Raw genomic sequence first — 23,826 nt, 5'->3', positions numbered from 1 at the left:
GCTACACATTTGAGTAACTGTGCACTAAGCAAGCTTGCAAGCTTACAACATTGGAAGGTGAAGGTGGGGCAGGGGGACAAGTTCAAGAGCAGTTAAATCTTAGGGCTTATGTCATAGTTGCTGTGTCATTGATTATCGTGCACCTATTTCAAAAAAGCTGCATCGAATAGTATAATAGCTGTTGTAGCTAATAGTGAGTTGATGGTGTTGGATGGTACACTACTGACTTTTCATTGATTCGAACAGTTATTCTATTATTCTTATCATTGTGGCCATCCTTTTATCAACTGCAGATTCTACTCATTGAATATTCTGGATGAGACTGTCACTTGGATCTTAGAAATGAACGAACATTGAGACCATAGATAGTTCCAACATTTTGAAGCCATATATACAGGAATTTTAATTGCTATCTGAGCCATATGATGTATGTTATGAATATTGTTACATAATTATAAAATGAGGGAGAACGCGGTAAATTGTTCAGTGCTAGCCAGAGCTCTGCAAAGTTGTGTTTCTCCTCAGTGCAGTGTAAAACTTTTAAGTACAGATCTATAACAAGTGAGTTTGCATGAGATGAGTATGATTTTGCAGGGTATTACAATGTGGTTTCCATAATAATTATAGTTGAAACATAAATGGATAATTTATCCACTGTTCATGTTTGCTCTGGTAACCCCATCTTGTGTACTGTTCCAACATAGCTGTGTGATATCTATATACTAATACCATGCAGCACTTGTTAGATCAGCTACACTTCATATTATACTGCATACAATGGATTCGAAGTTCATTGATAGCAAACAATGACTTGAAGGAATTCTGCATGCTGTGCCCAGGTTGCCTTGCATAGAATGTATTGAGTGAGCCCTCTTTATCCATGAGTCGAATTAACTATGTAAGCATTGTACAAAAATGAACATCTCAGCTGTGGATATAATTATATCTACACACTAATTGAGAATTAAGTACATTTTTTGTTTTCATTAGCTGCTTGAGTGAGGAATTATACATGGAGGGACGGTATAGATAGAACAATGCACTCCAGCTATTTAGCAATTAATGGCGTGAGTTAGTATAATTATCTGAACAATATCGGACAGTTGCTAGGGAGGTTTTAATGCTCAGTTGCAATTACTATAAATTAGTACGTTGTGCATGGTGTGGCTAACACCAACTCTTGCACCTACCACACCCTGCTTGTAAATCCTGTGTAGAGGGTATGAGTAAAAATCAAACACTGATGTCATTTAGTACGTACATCGGTACATCTAAAGTATTCAACATCCTCTTAGGTCTTTGAGAAGGATCACCTGTTTATACTTAATTAATGCATGTATAATATTATACTAGCTTGCAGGTGTTCTCAATAGTGTATAGTGTGGATACATGTAGGTGAATTCCATGTAGGTGAATTCCATGGTAATGTCACTTAGACTCATTAATTTTGACACATGGTGAAGAGAATAAGGCGCACATTTTCTCTCGTTTACAGTTTCTTAAAGAATAGTATTGGTTCACACTTGCAAGCCTTTCATCGACTAGGATAAACAAGTTTGTTGACTCCATGGCGTCCTGCATATCTTGGCCTAACCTTATACTAGCTGTCTAGTTGGCTAGCTATTGAGTAAGTAATAATTATCACACAATGAGCTCAAAGAAAGACTACTGCCAGCCTTCATTGGATACTGCATTGAGTTAATTCGTTGTTTGTGTGTGACGTCTTTAAATTGCAATTAAGTTAGATTGACATGCTATCTTCCATCCTTCAATAATAATCCTTTTTTGTTAGTTGTTTTAATAACCAGGATAAAGCTAGAGGATGATTCTAGGGTCCAACGTTTCCCTTTGGTTTATCTGCTACATACATCTACTGCAGGTTAAGAATAGGTTAGCTATTAGATAAGGACAATGTTTTGTATAGGAGGTAGCCAATACACTCCATTTAGCAGCCGCAATTGGTCTTTGTGTTCCCTGCAGTGTAATAAGGTAGCACTTGGATCGAGATCTAATAGCTAGTAATTGAGCTCATTTTACTGCTGGTTCTTCCAGCCAAATTCAGTGACTTTCAAATAGCAGACATCCTGATCCACATCAATTCAACATACAACCACAATAATTATCATACGGTTGTGTAATTCTTTCCTTCCTGTGCACTATGTGATCCCTTTTACCATCCTTCCTGGTGTTTAGCGAGCCCTGCCAACAGCTAGTGTAGATGTAGTATAAATCAGTGTGCCCTCAAGGCAAATGAGTTTATGCCCACCAATTGCTATGATACAGACTCCAAGTGGGGTATATTTACGGTATGGGTACTAATCCAATTTAGTAGTGGGGGGGTCAGTGTGTGTGCATGTGTGCCAAATATACAACCCCGTTCTCTTGTACTAAAACATCACTTCTTTTGTGACCCACTGTGAAGTGAATGGACCTCTGCTCTACCCCACACTTCTCTACATATCCATTACCCACCCACATCTAGCTACTGCCCGTCAAGTCCCAACAATTGATTATTAGTTGCATTTGAAGAGCTTAATTGGACATTAGTTGTCATAGCAATGCTTGATTGCTTGTGTACTGGTTCAGCTTTTTAAGTGTAATTGAATTAGTCTCAGTAAACATAAGCCTAGGGTGTCATTATAGAGGCTATATATGTACACGCCTATAATGACACCCTTTCAACCTTCTATGCATGTGTACGTATATACCCTCCCACAACAACGTGTAACCTAAGACTATAATTATGAGACTAAAATGCTATAGTTAGTTCCTTGGGGAAATAGGCTCATTTGCATGAGGATATGTGATCACTGTGTGTGCCATGATGACATTGTCACCATGTCCCTTGAACTCAATGGGTGGCCGGCTTCACCTGTTCGTGTACAGCCGAACTCATATTATCGTTCCCTGCTTGAATTAGACTTGAAATTTGAGCTGATAGGAATTTATGATCATAATTTAAAAGATCATTCGAAATTCAAATACTGGGTATATTTATACAAATGATCCAGCTGAAGAGTTTGCTTCAATAATTATTGTCATGCAACCTGCCCAATTTCAATGGTTGGTAGACTTTACATGATTGTTTTTGGCAAGGGAAAACATTCCAAGCTGGGTCCATACCTTGTCTTGTTTTGTTTACGTGTGGTTTTGCTTGTGGTTAAAATTTGTTGTAAACATTTGTATTGTACAAGTGAATTTCACAAATGTATCGTGTTTTTCCCTCAGGGCATTATGAGGGGGGTGATGATCATCAGGTTATACATTTTAGGCCTATTGTCTCTAAATGCGGTCGAGTGTTTTGACTTCTGGAATGCTTCAAGCACTAATGTGGCACTCCCAAGTACGTATGCTGGTTGTCATGTCTTCACAACAATGTGTTTGTCCCCACAAGCTTATAAATGTATTTCTTGTAGTTTAATCATGCAAGCAAACCGTCATACTTATTCCTTTTAATTCGATCTGTTTTTTTCTCAGGTCGTTTGATCATAGACTCCGAGCACAATGTTCTCATCGTGGCAGCAAAGTGAGTTAATTGGCTCATGCATAATTAACTTTTCATCTTAGTACTTTGTACTCTCATGTTAGTACAGTAATTATAAGCACACGCCCCAGTTGCCAAGACTTCCAAGCGTTCATTTTACGGACTAATTGACTGAATCACCCTCGCCCACTGTCTTTATCACTTAACAAATCAGTCTTGTCGCCTTCCTTAGATCAAATGGTTTCATGGTGTATGCACTCGGTGAATTTGGCACATTGGTAATAATTGTCTCCGTGTCTTAATAACCCATTTTTCCTCCGCAGAAACTCCATCTGTCATCTTTCTACCAATCTCAAAGAACAGTTCAATGTGAGTTGTTTACCTACATGAGAATTGAAAAATGTATGTTTATGGGCTGTAGTTTTTATTGCCATACTCTGCATCAGAAAGGGCAATTAAGATATTTGTATGTTAAACAAATTTTTTAACTGTCCATTTTTATACTGTACAAGTGAAGCAAATTAAGGTACAACAGAAAGAAGCCATTATTAGTCATCTGTGACCTTAACCTATGAGCTACGTCCATTATAAAGGACAAGACAAAACTAACTGCATTGAGCTACCTTTCGAATTGATTGAACGATGAACTCTACGAGTATAAAACAATGTTAGCGTGTTCCATCTTGAGAGTGTTCTTGGAAAAAGATGAGTATTTGGTCAATTGTTAAGGTAATGAGAATTGCTGATTGACAAGAAGTTTGTGGCTCTCACTCTGTTGAGGTGGACATGGGTAATTGAATAAAGGGCCACTACTTCAGTAGTTTTATGCCAATAGAAATTAGTATGTTGGGAGTGGCTTGAAAGCATTCCTTGCTAAAAGGATTCTCAATTTATTGCTCTACTAGGATAAGTGTATGATTCTAGTCACCTGATCTAAGCATTGCGTATCACTTATAATAGAGAAAATATTCAAACGTTTTGACAGACCTACTGGGCGACTAATTAGATGGTACGTGTTGCTGTTGTGTCATGCTAAGCACCTGTGGAGCCAAGGTTGTTGCGGGCACCTGCTGTGTAAACCGACCAATCACCTAATTCAGCAAATTAGGATGGTTAAGAACTCGAAGTCTAGACCAAGAATGCAAGGTTTAGAGAGATTGGCTTTGAGCATAATTTACACACTAAAATTCAATACGACTACATGCATGGATGCTGCACTGATTTGAAGCTCTTTTACAAATAATTATTCAATAGAGAGTAACATGCAATTACGAACAGGTGTACTTAGGAATGTAGAGTCGATCGTGAGAATGATTGCAGCTGAATGTGTATACACAATAGCTAGTCAGAAACAGCTGGTCGGATTAGATCAAGTCAGCACAGGCACATCCTTTCAGGGTATGTGATGATTGTTTAGGTGATAGGGATTCTTGGTTAACCACATGTTTCTGTGGTCAAATTGAAATCCTATTGCAAAACCAGCAAATCCGTTTATTGTTCACCTTTCTATTGGCCCATTATTGAGCTGTGGTGTTGTGGTTGACTAAGCGGGTTAACGACCAGCTGTTTAATACCTGCAGGTGCTTAGTGCAGAGCCCAATTCTGCTGGTACAGCCCGCTGTACTGACGAACTGTTTGAACCAGTGGTAAGTGAATGTATAGATTTTTAGCTAGCATACATTTTACGATCCATTGCATTATCTCATAATTATCTCATCATTACATAACTCTTTACTGTACCGACCAACCAACCTTCACCCTCTCACACCCTTACAGGAGAACTGTCAGAACTATCCTAACGTGCTGACTCTTTCGTCTGGCTCGTACAATATTAGCAGCAGAAATGGCACGATGTATCCCATCGCTGACACAGTGTTGTTCTGTGGCTCCAATGCACTCTCACCACAGTGCGAGTATAGACACGTGAGTACCTGACCATAACATTGATTTGAATATATTCATTAATTAGACAAGATACTCAGCAGCGTTTTTGAAGTTCTCTAGTGCATGGTCTACAAACTGTACAGGGTGGTTGCATGTGTAATTACGCGATGATTGCAAATTAAAGAATATAATGCGTTGTGAAATATGCTACTGTGGCTAAAGAATTGATGCAATGGCGGTAGTTCATCTCTCTCTCCTTCCCCAGCGTCAAACTTTGGAAGTGCTCAGTTTTCTTAGTGGAGTTGGATTCATCCCTTACAAGTACAACACGGGAGCTAGATCAATGTTGATAAGTAAGTTCATTTTAACCACGTAATAAAACTATTGTATTATAGAAACAAGGGGTTTTTGCTGCACAAATGAATTACATGTAGCTTTACCGTGCTTCAATTAACTAGATTATCAACTTGTAAACAGATGTGTGTCAATAGAAGCCAACATAAGCAATGGTCTAACTATGTTTGATTGATTGAATAGTTGCGCACAAGTGCTGTTGTTGACTGCACCCATGCATGATACTCGACGTGTGTTTGAGTTCCGTTTCGGCTAGCTAAAGTATCGTTGTGATTATTGTTGACAACAACTGCACCCATGCATGATACTCGTGTGCTTAAGTTCCATTTCGGATAGCTAGAGTGTCGGTGCGATTATCAAGTGCATTGACCATACACTCCCTAGCTATTCTCATAGGGATAGTAATTTTATGATATCATTGTGTGTGTGTTCTGTCCGTAGAATCTGTTGCATTACTGACACCAATAATATCCTTGTGTGGCCTTCCATGTTTTCAACAAAATATTTGGGCACAATGAAGATCACCATGACCATACACACGCTTGTTGTTTCTGGTTGCTGGTTACATCAGCGACTCGAGTTCCATTTGGAGGCGTATATTCCCATTTTCTCCAGAGAGCGATTCAGACACCAGCTGTGTTTGTCCAGATGCAACTGTACGGTATTTCAATTAATAAGGAATAACCAATTAGCCGCTGGACTGATCAGATTACTCACTCTCAAGCTTTGTATTGTACACTGTAATAAAAATTTTTTAGTGCTGTAGATTTTTCGCTATTACACAGACAGACACTGCATGCATGTATACACATGCAGCATAGCTTACATACTGTGAAAGCGTTAGCTGGCGTAGTAACAACATAAATATCATGCAGTGGGCCTCATTGAACCCTCAGTACCGCTTTTAATTCTGCTTTGCAATAACATTTGGCAACTTAAATATGCAGATAGAAGTACAAATTGGTCGCTTTACATTGGAATTTTCATTTGCATGCTCTAAAAGCAAGCTGCAGACTTCTCAATGTGACTGTGCACTTCTTACCTATAGATACCTATTATAGATAGCTGTTTCTTTAGCCCGTAACTGCACGAGCATGTTGGTATACTGTTACAATCTCAACAAGGAATTACTATGTAAACCCTCCCACAGTTTAAAATTGAATTAAAGTAGCCATCTGTCACTCGATCGGTACCGTCACTCTAAATACCAAATACCACTACTTCACTAGAATGTCTTGCAAGCATCGAACTTAAGCAAGCGAATTTTACACGTGTTGATCACTTCGTAAAAATAATCATTGCAAAAATCCATACTGGTACTTGTATGACATCACGATCCTTGGTCAAAATCCGAAAGTTAAATTGCAAAGAGTCAAATGTTGGCTCATTCACAAAGGTTTTTTTTCACATCTAGTAATACGGTAAACAGAAATGCTGAGACATGCAAATCCATTATCGTCGCATTAACCCTCTCCTCTGTGCACAGGTTCTGGACGACTTGTAAGTGCCACGCCTATTAACAGCCAAGGTGACGAGTACAAGATCAGCATGTCCGACAGTCCATACACCGGTCAAGTTGCCGTGACAACACTACCTTCAAACCCAAACTGGTTCTACAATTGTGAGTCTCAAAAAGTATACTTTGTATACAATAGTAGCTTGTAATAGCTGAGCGCAAGCAGTTGGGATCATGTTTCCTATTCTATACAGCCCCTACATTCGTGTCCATGCACGAGATTGGAGACTACATCTATGTGTTCTTTCGAGAGGAGGCCATAGAAGCACAGGAGACGGTAATAATGTTTGTGCATAATTATAAATACGTATACAATCTATACCTAGGCTACTGTAGTACGTTGATCAACTATGTAATCAAGGAGCTTTATACCTTTGGATTGTCTGCTTAACTGTCGGATAAACAAGAATTGTTTGCACGACTACAACAGTGGTTTAGAAAATTTAGCAGAATAGATTTTTAGGTCTATAATGTCAATGTATCCAAAATTATAATGATGTCTGCCGACATTTTAGTTTGACTATAGTGTGACTAGTTTGACTAATTTGACAGAGAATATCTATTTCTTACACTAAACAGGTTGTGTATTCAAGAGTTGCAAGAGTCTGCAAGGTGAGTACTCCGTTTTGTACTAATTGAGTGTGAAAGTGATGGGGGGTTAGCTAAAGGCAATAATACTGTAGTTATAATTTATGAGTATATTTTTCCCTCACTCATTGCTTGTGAGGTTTGTCTTTCCACCCATGCACCTAATCTCCATCTCTCTCACAGAATGACACTGGCTCTAGTGAACTTGGTGTCTTCAACCTTAACATCTTTACCACATTCATCAAAGCAAGGATTAGCTGCACGTCTGGAACAGGGACATCGAGTGATATTCCATTCCATTACAATGAGATTCAAGACACATTCTTTGTTCCAAGTGGCTCCTCTGAAGGAGTTGTAGGATCAGAAGAGCAGCTCTTTGCTGTGTTCAACTCAGCAAGGTTAGACTCAGTGAAATATTTACTGCTGTATGTGGAGTTGCATGACCCAGATTTATGTGCGTTTTAAACATTTTTGTGCATGTAGTCTGGTTACTCATACATAATTATATAATTATTAATGCTGTCCTACTCTATTATGCAGGAATGGTCCCATAGGGTCAGCTGTCTGTGTGTTCACGTTTAATACCCAAGAGGACAACAACAACATAGCCACTGTGTACAACGGAGACTATCTCAAACATGTTTCTCAACAATGGGTGACTGAAAGCAACTACCAGCCATTCACCGTGAGTATAGATCTACTTATCTAACTATCACAGCCATGCATTTAAATGCAATTCTCACCAATCGGTCAAGCAAAATTACTTGAATGTCATCAATCTGTTCCAAAATAATATTGTGCCTCCTTTGGGCACGTACTGCCAAGCTGCGTGCACATGTCACTATGTACTAGTGTATGTACACCACTCTTATCAACACACTCTCTAATGCAACAGTGTGAGCCTGGGAGCCGAAGCTTAGAAGATTCCCGTGATATTCAGCTGATGAAAGAGACGGTCACTTCGTCTAACGGACCACGCCCACTTTTGACCAGTGAGAAGTACCTGTTTGACAAGATTGTGGTATCACAAGTTACAGCTCTCGACAACAGGACTAATGACATCGTATTTGTTGCCGCTCACTCATCAGGTTAGTATACTCAGCCATACGTCCATGTATATCCTACATGTACAATCATGTATAGCCTCACATCTACAGTACTGCTAACCAGATATTTTTGTCCGCTGCAGATGAGCTAGTAGTCTTGAAGGCCTCTCTCTCACAAGGTCAAGAATATCACGTGATCCATTCCGAGGTGCTAGGCCGACCCACCCACATCTCTGAGATGCAACTGAGTGAGGAGGGACACATCTACCTCACCACTAACAACGGTGTCTATGGCCTCTCCGTGGCCAACTGCAGTGCTTATACCGACTGCTGTTCGTGTGTGGCTGCTAGGGATCCGTTCTGTGCTTATGATACGCCATCTGATACTTGTGTGTCCGTTTTCGATGCTAGCATGGACTCCATTCAAGACGTCACTAGTGGGAACACAACATACTGCCCAAGTACCTGTGATGAGGTGGTCACAACACAGCCTTCCACACAGATGCCTACCACTATTGGGTGTGTACAGAGCACTACTACAGAGTCCACTTCTACCACATCCGCTCCTACATCTGCACCAGGTATGTTGTGTGAACATGCAATGTAATACCTTTCTGTAACAAAAGAATTCTATATACTGTGAAAACTCTCATAATCAAGTCATCATTTTTACAATAATATCTGAAGCTTAAGCTAAAGAGCACCCCAATGGAACGCATAAGCATAACTGCCCTTTCTCACAGATACTCCGAGCATTGGTGGAATAGAGACCTCCAACTCGACACCTCTGAAGGACCACACTTGGACAATTGTGGGGGCTGTTGTTGGATTTGTGATTGGAGTATTTGTGGGCATGCTCGTCACAGCCTTCTTTTTCCGACGATCGAACGTTCTCCGTCATGATCGAAGGCATAGACGAAGGAGACACGATCTAGAGGATCATGGGAACGAAAGAAAGAGTGAGTGTTTTAATTACATCGATCCTCTCTATTTTCTGTCTGGTGCATGCATTTCAGTACCTTCACAAATTATATTGACACACGTGTATAGTTTAAAAGTATACCGTTTAACGAGTACAGTTACCTGTATCGTCAAATGTAGCGCACTCATTTTTCGTGGTCTACAACGGTAATATATCCAATTGTTCAGTATCTGTGCTCTTTTACTTAGGCTTTACAAATCGAGATAGCCGTAAGACCAGTGGCGTCTCTTCAGCCAGCATACCGAAGCCCGATGAATACATGAAGAACAACAATGTTCGTCCTAATGAGTACACAGATGTTCATCAGTCAAAATCATCATCTGGATGTGATTCCAAATTCTCTGCTACCTACCCCTCCATTCACGAATCCAGTGGCAGTCATGTGGCTGGCCCTGTTCCAGTACACGTGCCTCCTCCCACACCTCCATACAAGAAAACAGCCAGCACTTTTTCTTTCGACAAATCGCCAAATGATCCTCCACGCTACAGCTCGGTTACACCACAAATCAGATCTGATCCCAATCTAAAATCAAATTTAAGAGCAGAAGAGCCGATCAACAATTGGCAAAGAACTGCTTACGGTCCCAACATACTAGCAAGAGCACCATCAATAGATGCCTCCAAACATTCAAAGTACTCTAAAACTACTTTACCTGTGATATCACCAACACTGAGATTCAGCACACAGCAGGAATTCGTTAAAGTACCAGACGCTGAAACAGGGTGCTCTCAATGTTAAAGTGTTCATCATTGTATGTTTTGTCGATTTTCGTTGTCATCCCTGCAACTATGTTTTAGGGGTGTTCTTAATAACCGAGTTTTGTGTACATAATTATGCTAGTACAGTTGTTTCATTCACTAAGCAAATTTTTTTACAAATCAATTGCAATTACATTGAGCACTTATGTGCCGTATATCCGGGCACACCACATCATGCATCAAGCTTGTCTTGCAAAAATATTCTGTTTTTATGTTACCACTTGTTTGGACAACTACTTCATTCTCCATACATGTTGATCTAGGTGTCTGTTTTGTGTTAGTTTTATTCATGATAATCATTTTTATTTCAAATCAAATGAAGCACTTATCTATATACAGTCTGTTTTTGTGCACACCACGAACGGTCCACGGTCATAATTGATCTAATTGGGTCTGTCGAATTCATATTAATTATTGAATCCACAACTAAACTTAAGTATTATGCTGTAACCTATAATACTTCACTCATGAGTTTAAAATAATTATTATATCATGAGCCATAATTATTTGTAATACGAAATGGTGTATAGATCTATAGAAAGTTTATATATGGCATGAATTTAACATGCATGCACAGCCACATTAAAAATGTTGTTACTGGAAAAAAATGAATTCATACAAAGTGAACGACGGCATATATATAAACTGATACGAAAACTATTCTATGCCCCCAAAAAAGATGCAAGCAAAGATCATCTAAAGTAAAAGAACTGGCATTAATTGGTACACTTGCACATCCGACCAATATTAATTTCAAGATTGCTGCTAGCTTACTTCAACTATTCCCATTCACTTACAACTCGACCAGATGCAGTGCAAGCAGATCTATATACTCATAACAATAATTAAATGCAGCTGTGTGTCTGTGGTATTGGCTGAGATATACTCTATATATCTCAAGGCACTTATGTATCACTTTTCAGTAGTATCATAAAATTAATATTTTCGGGTACAGTAATTGATTCTCAATGAAACCTTGAAGCCACGAAATAACATAATTGGTATACTACTGTCACCATTGAAACTGAAGATATGATCATGCAGGATCACATTGTTTATGCACTCGATTGTGCAGATGTCTTTTATAAAGCAGCCGTATTATATATAATTATATGAAGGGGGTGTGCAACGACCAATGCCCAATACTCCATCAGATGAATATTATTGGAGGCTTGTATGTGTTTCCATTGGCACACGCTAAGTGAAATACTGTTGTTCCAACCTAATTTTGTGGATCTCTGCAATTATGTTCGAGTGGCTTTAAAATTCGAGTGGCTTTAAAATGCTGTTGTGTGCAGAAATGTGTTTCTGTGAATGCACAATTCGAAGATTCTTATTGATGAGGTAGTCAAAGACTTCAGTATTGTTATAGCATGCATGCATGCACTTACGATATGCACATACACAGCACTTTTTCCAAACATACCATCATGCACATTTACACAAACTATCAGCTGGAGCAAAATCACCATTTTTGACAAGAAGGGCCGCTCTAGCAAAAAAGAGACTGGTCTAGCTCCTGTAAGTTAGTACAAATGAAAAGTGTAGTACATGCTCCTCAAAAATCAGACCTTAACTAGACAAACTCAAAAATCAATATAACACATTTGCTACTAAAAATTCTGTGTATCTCAGAACCTACTAACAGCCTGCCTTCCGCTGGAGCTCAAAAGATGTGCAAGGTAATGAAGTACTTGCACAACAAATTTCAGATCTTAACTCAAACATATAAGATAGTTCCATGCCTAACATAATATTTTCCAATGTACACATATTCTAGCTGCCATTTTGGAATGATGATGTCATATGATGTAACAGGTGGTGGTCCACTGGAAGCAGCGCCAATAGTCGAACTTTTAGTACCTGCACTCAAATTGATCCAATCACATGTAGTTTAGAAGATATACACAAAAACAAAAGTTCTACTCTCTTTGGTTGTTGCACTGTATACAAGCCAATCTACTTGCAATGAGTTTAGCCGTCTCGTTTACAGTAAGTTTGTGAGGCTTAGACATCAGCACTCCCAATTCTTTCAAAGCATTGTGAACTTTTGCCTGAAGAGGAAAAGTTTCTTTTCGAAATGCATAGGCATGGCTATATCTATCTCAAGACAGCCATCCTGAACAGTATACATAAGATAAGATTCTCTTTTCTGGCATCAAGTGCTTCGGCTAAACTCTTAATGATGTGAGGCAGGTGTTCGACACGTATGTTATCCCATTCACGATCAATCTTAAAGCAGACATAGGTACACCTACTTTTGTCAACAGGACCAAAATCCTGATCAACGTCAACACGACGGTTTTTACAGTCTTGAAACTTTGATTTGAATACAGAGAGTATCCGATGTATGTTATGTTCATCATTATCCATGAAATACACTTCTATGATATTTTCAACCAGGAGATGATTAAACCAAGATGGAACCATTAGATGGAAAAGACTATCTAAGGCCTCGTGTAAACGGGGCTTAAGATGGCTCATGCTAGAACATTGCGTTGTTGCACAGCTCTTCTAAGGCACGAATAATATACAATGCCAAACTCCATTTTCATTAACTTGAGAGAATTTAAAGCTAAAGTTTCATCATCAAGTTTAAGAACTTGACGTGTTGGTTTTGGAACTCTCTGATCAATGGAACTAATGTGTTCAACCATACGAATTTTCTTCTTTTCGGTCTAAGCACCACCATGCACACACTATTGTTCTTCCTGATTAACTGCATGCAGGGAACATAAAGACCATACAAAATGAACAGACAAATGCATGGGTGAGCTGGTCTAGTACTACCGTATAGAGGGTATATTTCGAGGGTATAAAATGTTTGTGGTTTTCGCAGATTAGGCATGAACCGCAAACATTTATAATCGCGAATTTAATATTTCATGCATGTATGCTGCAAAAAAGGCGCCATTCCACGAAAATTTATACCCTCAAAATATACCCGCTATACGAAATATAGAACCATACCCAATCATTATGCCTCGGTGCGCATGCGCAAGCGAGGTATCGTATAGAGGGTATAATTATTTCGAGGGTATAAATGTTTGTGGTTTTCGCGGATTAGGCATGAACCGTGAATTTAATATTTCATACATGCATGCTGCAAAAAATTTAAAGGCGCTATTCCACGAAAAATTAAATCCGCGAAACTTTATACCCTCGAAATATACCCGCTATAGTTCGGTATATGGTAGTGTGTTTGTGTGTCTGTAGACTGTTTCAGCTGCTCAAGGAAGTGCAAGTAAGAGTTTCTATAGGCTTCTAGTCATGTTTTCTTGGCTTGGTATTTGTAGATTTGCAAAATAAAGCTTCGTTCTCGAGTTATGCCTAATTTTGCTTACTTGGAATGCCATTGCAGCCTTTTCAGAAGAGTTCGTAGCAAAATTTGTTCACCGAGTGTTGCTACTCTACTTAGTAGTTAGCTCTGCACTAGAACGCTAGCTATTGGTAGCTGCAAGAGTGAGAAGAGAGCTGCAAGGCTCTGCTGACTTGCAGCCATTAATTTTAGACTTGAACTTTTGGCATCAATCGTTTTTAACAACAATCATGGTCGATCATTACCTAATCTTTCAGTTTCCCTGTAATTCTGGATTCTGCATGCAGCAAAATTTATAATCAATGTGTGTATAAAAGCTATAGCTATTAGTAGCTTTATGTTATGTAGCTTTGGCACCTCCACCGAGGCATCAGCACCCGCGGTGCTTTCATTAAAACTGAGTCCATAAAATTCTCCACTATATAGCTAAACAGCCAATCTACATGTGTAGCACGCAAAAATGTAATCACAACGATTAAATACAATAGGAAAACCCCCAAATAAGAATCTGGGGATGTTTATCAGTATATCTTACAGCTGTTGACCAATGAGATCAATTAGTGGTGACGTAAGTGTGGTATAAATAATAGTTAGACACTGTCTACATGATTTAGAAGCCCAAAGGGCTGGTTGTAGTATCCCGAACGCAGTGAGGGTTCTACTAGCCCTGAGGGCTTCTAAATCATGTGGAAACTTCCTAAACAGTGTCTAAGCATTTTAGATCATAGCAACCATGAGTATTTAGCCAATCAGATTTGAATGTTCTTATCGAATCTTTGCTACATGATTTTCTAAGTGAAGTACTAGCCTCGATCCCAGGCCGAGTTTTCGCTTTTATAACGGTTAGGCGAACAACTAGAAACTCGGCCTGGGATCAAGGCTAAGTAAGTACATGATTTTCTAAGTTGGATAGAACACTTCCTTTAGCAATTTATGGCAAACATGATCTAATATTCGATAGATCTATATAAAAATTATTTTTTATCAGTCTATATATTTTTTGTGCACACTAATAATCACTCTAAAAAGTTTACAAATACAAGGTGAACGACAGAAAAATTAAACTAAAAGAGAAATTACTCTATACCAAAAAACAAGATGGACCCAAAATCTAGCACCCATTATATCATTTCGAAACAAAGAAATTAATCTATACCAAAAAACAAGATGGGCCCAAAATCTAGCACCCATTCCAAACAAAGATCCACTAGTAAGTAAAAGAACAACAGTCATTGGTATACGCCTACTAAATGCGTATGTCATTGCATATCGGCCCAATATTACATTAATATTTCTGCTTGGTATTGTCATTGCATATCGGCCAAATATATTTTGGCTTGGTATTGTCAGGAGTATACGCCTACTAAGTACGTTTGTCGTTGCATTTCCGACCAATGTTCTTGGTAAAAATCCGTAAATCATTGCATATCCAACCAATATTCCAACATTGCTGCTTACTTCAACCATTCTTACAACTCGTACAACTTTGGGATTCAATACCTCAAGATTATCAACTCGACCAGATGTGCTCATTGTCGAGCAAGCAGATCTATACTCTAATGCTAAAGCAACAACAGCACCAGCACATCTAAATACAGCAGTGTATCTATAGTTTAGTCGAAGCAGGTATGGAATTGCAAAGCAAACAATATTCGCAGCATATGCACCATATCTTAAGGAAAATAACTGCCATTGATAACATGTAGTTGGAAGCCGTAATGCGTAGGGACCCATGAGGTCGTGGCTGATTTGATGCTGAATTTCATGCCGAATTTGATTACTGTAGTTATCCCCTATTCTTCTCAGTCTCATCAGAATCTGATTCCTTTTATTGAAATCCACAAGAGCCGTCTCATTTACATTACTTTCATTGAAATCCATAAGAGCCGTCTCGTTTACATAAAGTTTTTTATGAGGGTTACACATCAGCACTCCCACGTCTTTCAAAGCATTGTGAACTTTTGCCTGAAGAGGAAAAAGTTTCTTTTCGAAATGCACAGGCATGGCTATAACTATCTCAAGACAGCCATCTTGGACGGTGCACAAAATAAGATTCTGTTTTCTGACATCAAGTGCTTTGGCTAAACTCTCAATGATGTGGGGCAGGTGTTCAACACGCATGTTATTCCATTCACGATCAATCTTAAAGCAGACATAGGTACACCTACTTTTGTCAACAGGACCAAAATCTTGATCAACGTCAACACGACGGTTTTTACAGTAGTCTTGAAATTTTGATTTAAATACAGAGAGTATCCTATGTATGTAATGTTCATCACTATCTATGAAATACACTTTTATGATATTTTCAACCAGGAGATGATTAAACCAAGAGCAGTATGGAGCCATTAGATGGAAAAGACTATCTAAGGTTGGCAAATCATCAGCAAGGGACAATGCGGTACCAAGAGTTATATCTTTGGTATTTGTATAATGTGGTCTCATTTCTGGACCAAACATTTCAATGTCTATAAGGTGGCTCAATAAATCAGATGCTAGAACATTACGTTGTTGCATAGCTCTTCTAAGGCACGAATATACAATGCCAAACTCCATTTTCATTAATTTGAGAGAATTTAAAGCTAAAGTTTCATCATCAAATTTATCGACTTGACGTGTTAGCTTTGGAACTCTCCGACTAATGGAACTAATGTGTTCAACCATACGCATTTTCTTCTTTTCGGTCTGTGCACCACCACACACTATTAGTTCTTCCTGATTTACTGCATGCAGGGAACATAAAGTAAACAGACGAATGCATGGGTTAGCTGGTGTACATGTAGAACCTCAACCATACCAAATCTAAAACGGAGTCCATCAAATTCTCCACTATAATTATAGCTAAACAGCCAATTACAACGATTAGGAAAAACCCCAAATAATAATCTGGCTGGTTACAAATATTTAAGATTTTCACTTACCAAGCAAAACTTCCTCAATAATCTTGACAGCAACTTCAACATCTTGGCAGAGCAAAAAACTACTGAGAATCTCTCCAAACGTAGCTTTGTGAGGGTCTCTCCAGTACCATATCTCAAGAGCTCGTTGTGAGCGCATAAAATTTGTACACAGCTTATTATCCCTGCGAATGTGTAGCTTGTCCTTGTTATTTAGTCCAAGCATGTCAGCAAATTTAAGCCACTTAGGGATGCACACAGCTATGTCAAATAACAGATAATCTGGTATCTGCTGGTGAAACTGATCCTCCGATAGATTATACTGTTGTTTTAGCAACTCAATTGTAACCGGTAAGCTCACTTCCTCCTCCTCCAGATAAATTGAAACATCTCTTGGTAGGTTACACACTTTCAAAATAATGTCAAACCTCGTCATTTTAAATAGAATTTCGAACAGTTTATGGTAGTGTGCAAAAAACACACAGCTGTTATGCCATGCTTCAAATGTTTTGAATCGTCGATCTGCCTCACTGACACCATCATTTTGTATCGCAACAATATCTGCCTCACTAAGGCCAGCAGTTCTGCCAAATGTTCTCCAATCATCCAAAATTCTTGATAATGACAGCATGTCGTCCTTCGTAACCTCAGTAGCAAGAAACTCTTCCTTGAGCCTCAGATGTCGTACAAGATCACCAACACTCTTGAAATTTTCCATCCTCTATGCTGTGTATATAATTTATATGTAAATGTCCCATGAATAAGAATGTACAATATACTGCCAAAAAGAGTAAGTAAAACGCTCAGGCTTCTAGAAATTTATGTCTGCTCAGTATTAAACAGTATAGCTAATTTATACGTCTGCTCAGTAATAAAAAGTATAGCTAAACACAAAACAGTGACTAAATTCACAACTGTCAGAGGTTATAAGACTCATTGAGATATCATGGGCAGAACACTTATAGAGACGCAGAGTCTAATAGATAGTTATGCCTCGGTGCGCATGCGCAAGCGAGGTATACGGTAGTGTGTTTGTGTGTCTGTGTGTCTGTCTGTCTGTCTGTGTAGACTGCTACAGCTGCTCAAGGATCAATGAAGTGCAAGTAAGAGTTTCTATAGGCTTCTAGTCATGTTTTCTTGGATTTTAATTCGTGGATTTGCAAAATAATGCTTCGTTCTCGAGTTATGCCTAGTTTTGCTTACTTGGAATGCCATTGCAGCCTTTTTGGAAGAGCACGTAGCCAAACTTGTTTACCGAGTGTTGCTACTCTACTTAGTAGTTAGCTCTGCACTAGAACGCTAGCTATTGGTAGCTGCAAGAGTGAGAAGAGAGCTGCAAGGCTCTGCTGATGGCAGCAGCTAGACTTGAACTTAATTTGGTATCGATCGTTTTTAACAACAATCATGGTCGATCATTATCCACTCTTTGAGTTTGCATGCAGCATGCAAATTAAAAAATGTTCATCATGTGTATAAAATTCAGCTTTATGTTATGTACTTTTGGCATCTCCACTGAGGCATCAGCACCTGTGGTGCTTTCATTAAAACATTAACTGGTTTGCAGTTGACTGCTACTCATTAATTTTGGGAGCAGCTTTTGCAGCTATTTTTTCCCTCTTGCACCTATACCGGGGTACTATGTAGAACCGCAACTTCCTATGAACAGATTTTGCCACCCAAGATACCTATATAGCTAGCTAGTGCTGGCTTACAACAAACTGACGGCAACGATAGCTGAAACTCTAGCTCTATTGCTACAAGCTCATTATTGAATGCATACCCAAGCCAGTTTGGGCTCTATAATGCTTTGAAGAAATCGATATTCGTTTCTTAAGGAGATTTACCCAACCACGTGCAGTGCTATACCGTATAACTATAAATTTGGCGTGGCTACTACAGCAATGATGTTGCTTTCACCGTAAAATTTTAATTTGGCGATTTTCAGCCAAATCGCTAAATTAAACTATTAATTTGCACATGTAATAAAATTAATTATAACCGGATTTACCCAACCACATCCTACAAAACCCTGTTTATACACAAGCACTGTGGTTGCCACAACTGCGCTATAATTAAAAGTAGACTCTCGCCATTCTGGCTCTATGAAGTACGGCCACCTCAATATATACCGGCCATTTGTTGGCACAGATTGCTAGCTAGATGTTACTGCACAAAAATCGCCCTGAAATGCGGCTACTGCATGGCTATTCTGTATACTGGCCAGTTCTGGCTACCTGAAACTATGTTTATTATGCATGGCCAGATATGACGTTTTGGAGCATAATAATTAATTATCCTAGAGACAGAACCGCAAAATTAGTCATTAGATTCCGAGGTAGGGTCGTTTTTTATCCCCAGTTATTTTCTGAAATGCGGCCACTTCGCTATCCCAAGGGTAGTCGGATTAACGAGGTCTACTGTAATTATCATTATGGCATGTATATATATTGGCACTTTGATCTCTATGGCTTAAATTATTTTTATACGTTTGTGAGACATGGTATATGGACAAAACCGACTGGTGTAATTCACGATTCCAGAGGACACTTCTTGTGGACAAATTTGAAGTCCTGGTGATCAAATGGAGGTATAGCTCTTTAAATACTTAGTCTACTGTCCACGACAACTAAAGCACAGACTAGATAGAATGTTTTGTTTTGTATCTGTTTCTCACATTGAATACCGTATAGCGGGTAATTTTCATGGGGTAAAAAATTCGTTAACTCGAGAAACGGTGGTTTTCGTGAGTAATTTAGTCTCGTTGCCTGCCTGCATTTCTACGTTCCAGTAAGCCACACCTACGTTAAAATTTCGTGGAGGTCAGCCAGCTCACGAAAATAACGAATATTTTCCCCACGAAAATTACCCGCTATACAGCACCAGAATCAAGTCTATGACAATCTAATCCCCCCCAATCTCCCTGGTGGGTCCTGAACACCAAACTCTGGATCTGCCCCTGGGGCCAAAAACACCTCCAAAATATACTTGATGCTCAATTGGAGTTTTTATGCCTCGGTGCGCATGCGCAAGCGAGGTATACAGTAGTGTGTTTGTGTGTCTGTCTGTTTGTGTGTCTGTGTCTGTGTGTGTGTGTGTGTGTGTGTGTGTGTGTGTAGACCGCTACAGCTGCTCAAGGATGAATCAAGTGCAAGCAAGAGTTTCTATAGGCTTCTAGTCATGTTTACTTGGATTTTAATTCGTGGATTTGCAAAATAATACTTCGTTCTCGAGTTATGCCTAGTTTTTTGCTTACTTGGAATGCCATTGCAGCCTCCGTAGCAAAACTTGTTCACCGAGTGTTACTACTCTACTTAGTAGTTAGCTTTGCACTAGAACGCTAGCTATTGGTAGCTGCAAGACTGAGCAGAGAGCTGCAAGGCTCTGCTGACTTGCAGCCATTAATTTTAGACTTGAACTTTTGGCATCGATCGTTTTTAACAACAATCATGGTTGATCATTACCCACTATTTGCAGCAAAATTAAACATGTTCATCGTGATAATTATAATCAATGTGTGTACGTGTATAAAAGCAGTAGTTTTATGTTATGTAGCTTTGGCACCTCCACCGAGGCATCAACACTCGCGGTGATTTCATTGATATAGCACATGGTCGACCATTACCCACTCACTCATTCTGGATTCTGCCTTGTGTAATCTTTTTATGCAAAAAATTTTGTTATGTAGTTTTGGCACTCCACCGAGGAATCAGCACCCGCGGTGCTTTCATTGTATTATCACTAGCTAGACTAAAAGTATGCTCTTTTTACTGGCTAAGTATTCTTTTTCAAGTTCAAACTACGATGTACATAGTTTAGCTTCACTTCAGCTTTTGCTGCATGTTTGTAGGTGCCATATTAAAGCTATGACAATTTCCGTAACATAATTGTTAATTTGAATCCATAATCAGAATGTGCCACGCCTCCCAAAATTGAAAAGTGGGTACGCTAGTAACGCTACCTGCCCTGAAGTCAAATTTGAAGGTAAAAGTGTTGCATATATCATTTTGTCTGAAAGTGAGCTCTTTCTGATGGTCATATATTACAGACACTGTAGCTTAAGAGTAGATTTTTTGTTTGGACTCACTACCATTATAGCCTCATGGAACGGTTAACTACATTCTAACGCTATTAATTAAAGTGCCAAATTGTTTTTTTCTTGTTTTATTTGTACACCAGTTTTGAGCACTGCAATTACGGTATAGGTAGTTGTCTATGGCCCGTAATTATTATGGGCGTGCATGCACATTAGTCTCTCTAGCCCCACCCATCAAGCAAGACTAGTTTCGAATTCCAGCCGGTCCTCATTAGTAGCGTGGGAAGGAGAGAACCATCTGGTTACTCTGGGTCATCCTGTTAACCACGTGGATATTAACCCACAATTTAATGCTCACTGTATTCTTAGAAGCTATCTTACATTCTTGTGGGTAAGGCTCCAATGAATATGCTCTACCAACATTCTGTCCAAGGACAGAAAAGTATGCCGAGAGTAACCCGACGGTTCTCTCCCTCCCACGCTACTACAGTGGAACGTCCATAAAACGGACAACAGAAAAGTATGCCGAGAGTAACCTGACGGTTCTCTCCCTCCCACGCTACTACAGTGGAATGTCCATAAAACGGACACCATTGGGGAACAGCAGAGGTGGTCTTCCTTGGGAGGTTTCGATTGCCAGCTATGTACGCTCTATGAGTCATTTCTTGCTGCAAATGAGTCTTGGAGCTTTGCTAACTGCTTCTTTAGCTCATGCAAGCTTTGAAAAGGCTGTAGGGACAAGCTACAGCTAGGTTTTCATGATTGTGCAAAATCTCAGCAATAATTTTCTGCTAATTCTGGGTGTGGCTGTCCGTTCTGGGACCATTGCTAAAGCTGGTTGGGGGACTAGAAAGCTGCTCGTTATACGGAGTAGAGAGGTGGTCACTCCTGAAAGGTTGCTTTACATTGAAGTCATTGTAGTTTCAATCCGGACCTGAGCTCTTGGCCGTTATATAGCGTGTGGTTGCTCTTTGGAGGTGGTCGTTAATGGAGGTTCCACAGTAATGAGAACCGGTGCCATAAAAGTTTAGAACCCCATGAGATTGGGCCCCCCCGGGCCTAGATTTTTAACATTATAGGCCCCTCTTAAAATTGTAGGCCTCGCCAAAAAAACTAAATAAAACATTATCTAGACACGGTCTTTTGCTACGTGTAGCTTTGCTAGAGGATGCTTGGTTACCACAAATCTGTCCATTGCTTTTGTGGTTTCTACAGTGTTCTATAGATATGGTCCACAATTTCAAACCAGCATACCAAGTTATATGGAGTTGCCTGTCAATACACATTGCCAGGAGTACATCGCTAATAGGCACCAACAACAAACAATATAGGGGGTGTGGTGACCGGAAGTGGGCGTGGCCTCACATTTTTCATGCTGGTGCGCACAGTTTTTTTTCAAACTTCCCTCCCAAACTTCAAATCCTAGATGAAACCCTGAGACTACATACATGAGCATACCAAGTTATATGGAGTTGCCTGTCAATACACATTGCCAGGAGTACATCGCTAATAGGCACCAACAACAAACAATATAGGGGGTGTGGTGACCGGAAGTGGGCGTGGCCTCACATTTTTCATGCTGGTGCGCACAGTTTTTTTTCAAACTTCCCTCCCAAACTTCAAATCCTAGATGAAACCCTGAGACTACATACATGAGTGTGTGCATTCTCCAACAGAAAAACCAGCTATTTTACATACAGTCTATGCAGTGCCAGTTGCTGAATGGAGCTCTCTAGTTGGGCGTGGCCCGACCGTCCCTGACGGGAGGTCGGGTCACAAGCTTATCTGGGATTTGTTCTGCTGAAGTGTAATCAAGTACGTGAAAAATGCTGCAATCTGATAGGGCACCACTATAGTGGCGCAGAACAAATCCCATAGGCTTGCAACCTGACCCCCGTCAGGGACGGTCGGGCCACGTCCAACTATAGGAGCTCTCCTCACACACACACATTGCAAGTAGTACGACTTGTCATATATCCATCACACTGCACCATGTCATTCCAGACCTCACCTCATGCAATTGCAGCACAAAGCACGAAGTTGCAATGACAAGATCTACAAAAATATAGCGATAGCTATGCGCAACATCCTAGGTAACTAGCATGGGTGATTGTGCTTGCAGGCAGATCAACATTGCACATGCAGTTCTCATTCACTGCATCAAAGCATTTAACTCTTAGGTATATAAAGCATGAGTAACTTGAAAGGTAATTAAATTTTCTTTGGTAATAATAGTGAACATCTTTGCTACTCTTTTATACACTCTCCTTACTATTATTCTGAGAGCTAACCTTACTATATAGCACACACAACATATAGCACTCCCTTTGACTTTGTTCATTTATATTATCGTGCAGAGCGACCGCAGCGCCAGATAAGAGGGGGCCTAATCTCACGGTGGGGGGCCTGGAATTTGAACAGAATGGACCCCTGAGGGGCCTATACTGTTAACATTCTAGGCCGGGGGGCCCAAAATTTTAAAATTCTAGGCTCTGGTAGAGTGTAAACATGGGGGGGGGGCAATTTTTATGACACCGGCCGGAATTTGAGACTACATGCGCTGCACGTACACAGTAGCTAGTACGTACATATCGTATTCGTTAAGGTTTTGATATGCACATCATAGATAATGTAATTTATAGTATTCTATGTGCACATAATTATGATTACATCTACAGATATGCACCTCATGTACGTACGAACCTCGTGCCTCAATAAAAAATATTACTTACCGAGATCTGGATTAGACTTCCATTCTCTAAAATCTAATCGCTTATTAGCTACTGTAGCAGCCTCGTCTTTCCTTTTTCTTGTTTGAATAACCATAGATAGATATGGAATAACTATGGTCAAGGGCGTATAAGAGAAGAGGGCATGAAACTCACTATTAGTCCAACGTGCCCTTGCTATAATTATTATGGTGGTTTGTTACATTGCTCCAACACACTGGAGACCACGCCTTTT

General features: G+C 39.6%; 3 protein-coding genes across 3 annotated transcripts in view; 2 read left to right on the top strand and 1 right to left on the bottom strand.

The window, feature by feature from the left end:
• The window catches only part of LOC135344561 (DNA polymerase epsilon catalytic subunit A-like), a 77,195-nt gene extending 76,763 nt beyond the window's left edge, over positions 1-432 (top strand). The window contains exon 42 of the mRNA XM_064541786.1: positions 294-432. Coding sequence (XP_064397856.1) covers positions 294-357 — 64 coding nt within the window. The 3' untranslated portion in view covers positions 358-432. The remainder of the gene's footprint in view (positions 1-293) is intronic.
• LOC135344576 (semaphorin-5B-like) lies at positions 428-11,044 on the top strand. The gene is made up of 16 exons (XM_064541807.1): positions 428-561; positions 3,229-3,343; positions 3,478-3,526; positions 3,808-3,853; positions 5,065-5,130; positions 5,261-5,407; positions 5,634-5,721; positions 7,209-7,343; positions 7,433-7,515; positions 7,818-7,850; positions 8,010-8,224; positions 8,367-8,511; positions 8,722-8,914; positions 9,016-9,453; positions 9,616-9,831; positions 10,043-11,044. The coding sequence occupies exons 2-16, from the start codon at positions 3,235-3,237 to the stop codon at positions 10,591-10,593; spliced, it is 2,514 nt and encodes an 837-aa protein (XP_064397877.1). The 5' UTR covers positions 428-561; positions 3,229-3,234; the 3' UTR covers positions 10,594-11,044.
• Positions 11,045-11,142: 98 nt separating this feature from the next.
• Positions 11,143-23,791, bottom strand: LOC135344577 (uncharacterized). Its single transcript, XM_064541808.1, has 3 exons — positions 23,595-23,791; positions 16,854-17,555; positions 11,143-16,655 (listed from the first exon to the last, which is right to left on the bottom strand). Exons 2-3 carry the CDS (start codon positions 17,545-17,547, stop codon positions 14,992-14,994), a joined length of 2,358 nt encoding a protein of 785 aa, XP_064397878.1. The 5' UTR covers positions 17,548-17,555; positions 23,595-23,791; the 3' UTR covers positions 11,143-14,991.
• Between the last annotated feature and the right edge of the window lie 35 nt (positions 23,792-23,826).

This window comes from Halichondria panicea, chromosome 11 (genome assembly GCF_963675165.1).
Source record: "Halichondria panicea chromosome 11, odHalPani1.1, whole genome shotgun sequence".
Taxonomy (NCBI): Eukaryota; Metazoa; Porifera; class Demospongiae; order Suberitida; family Halichondriidae; genus Halichondria; species Halichondria panicea.
Note: the sequence above shows the minus strand (reverse complement) of the source record. Positions and strands in the feature narration are given on the sequence as shown.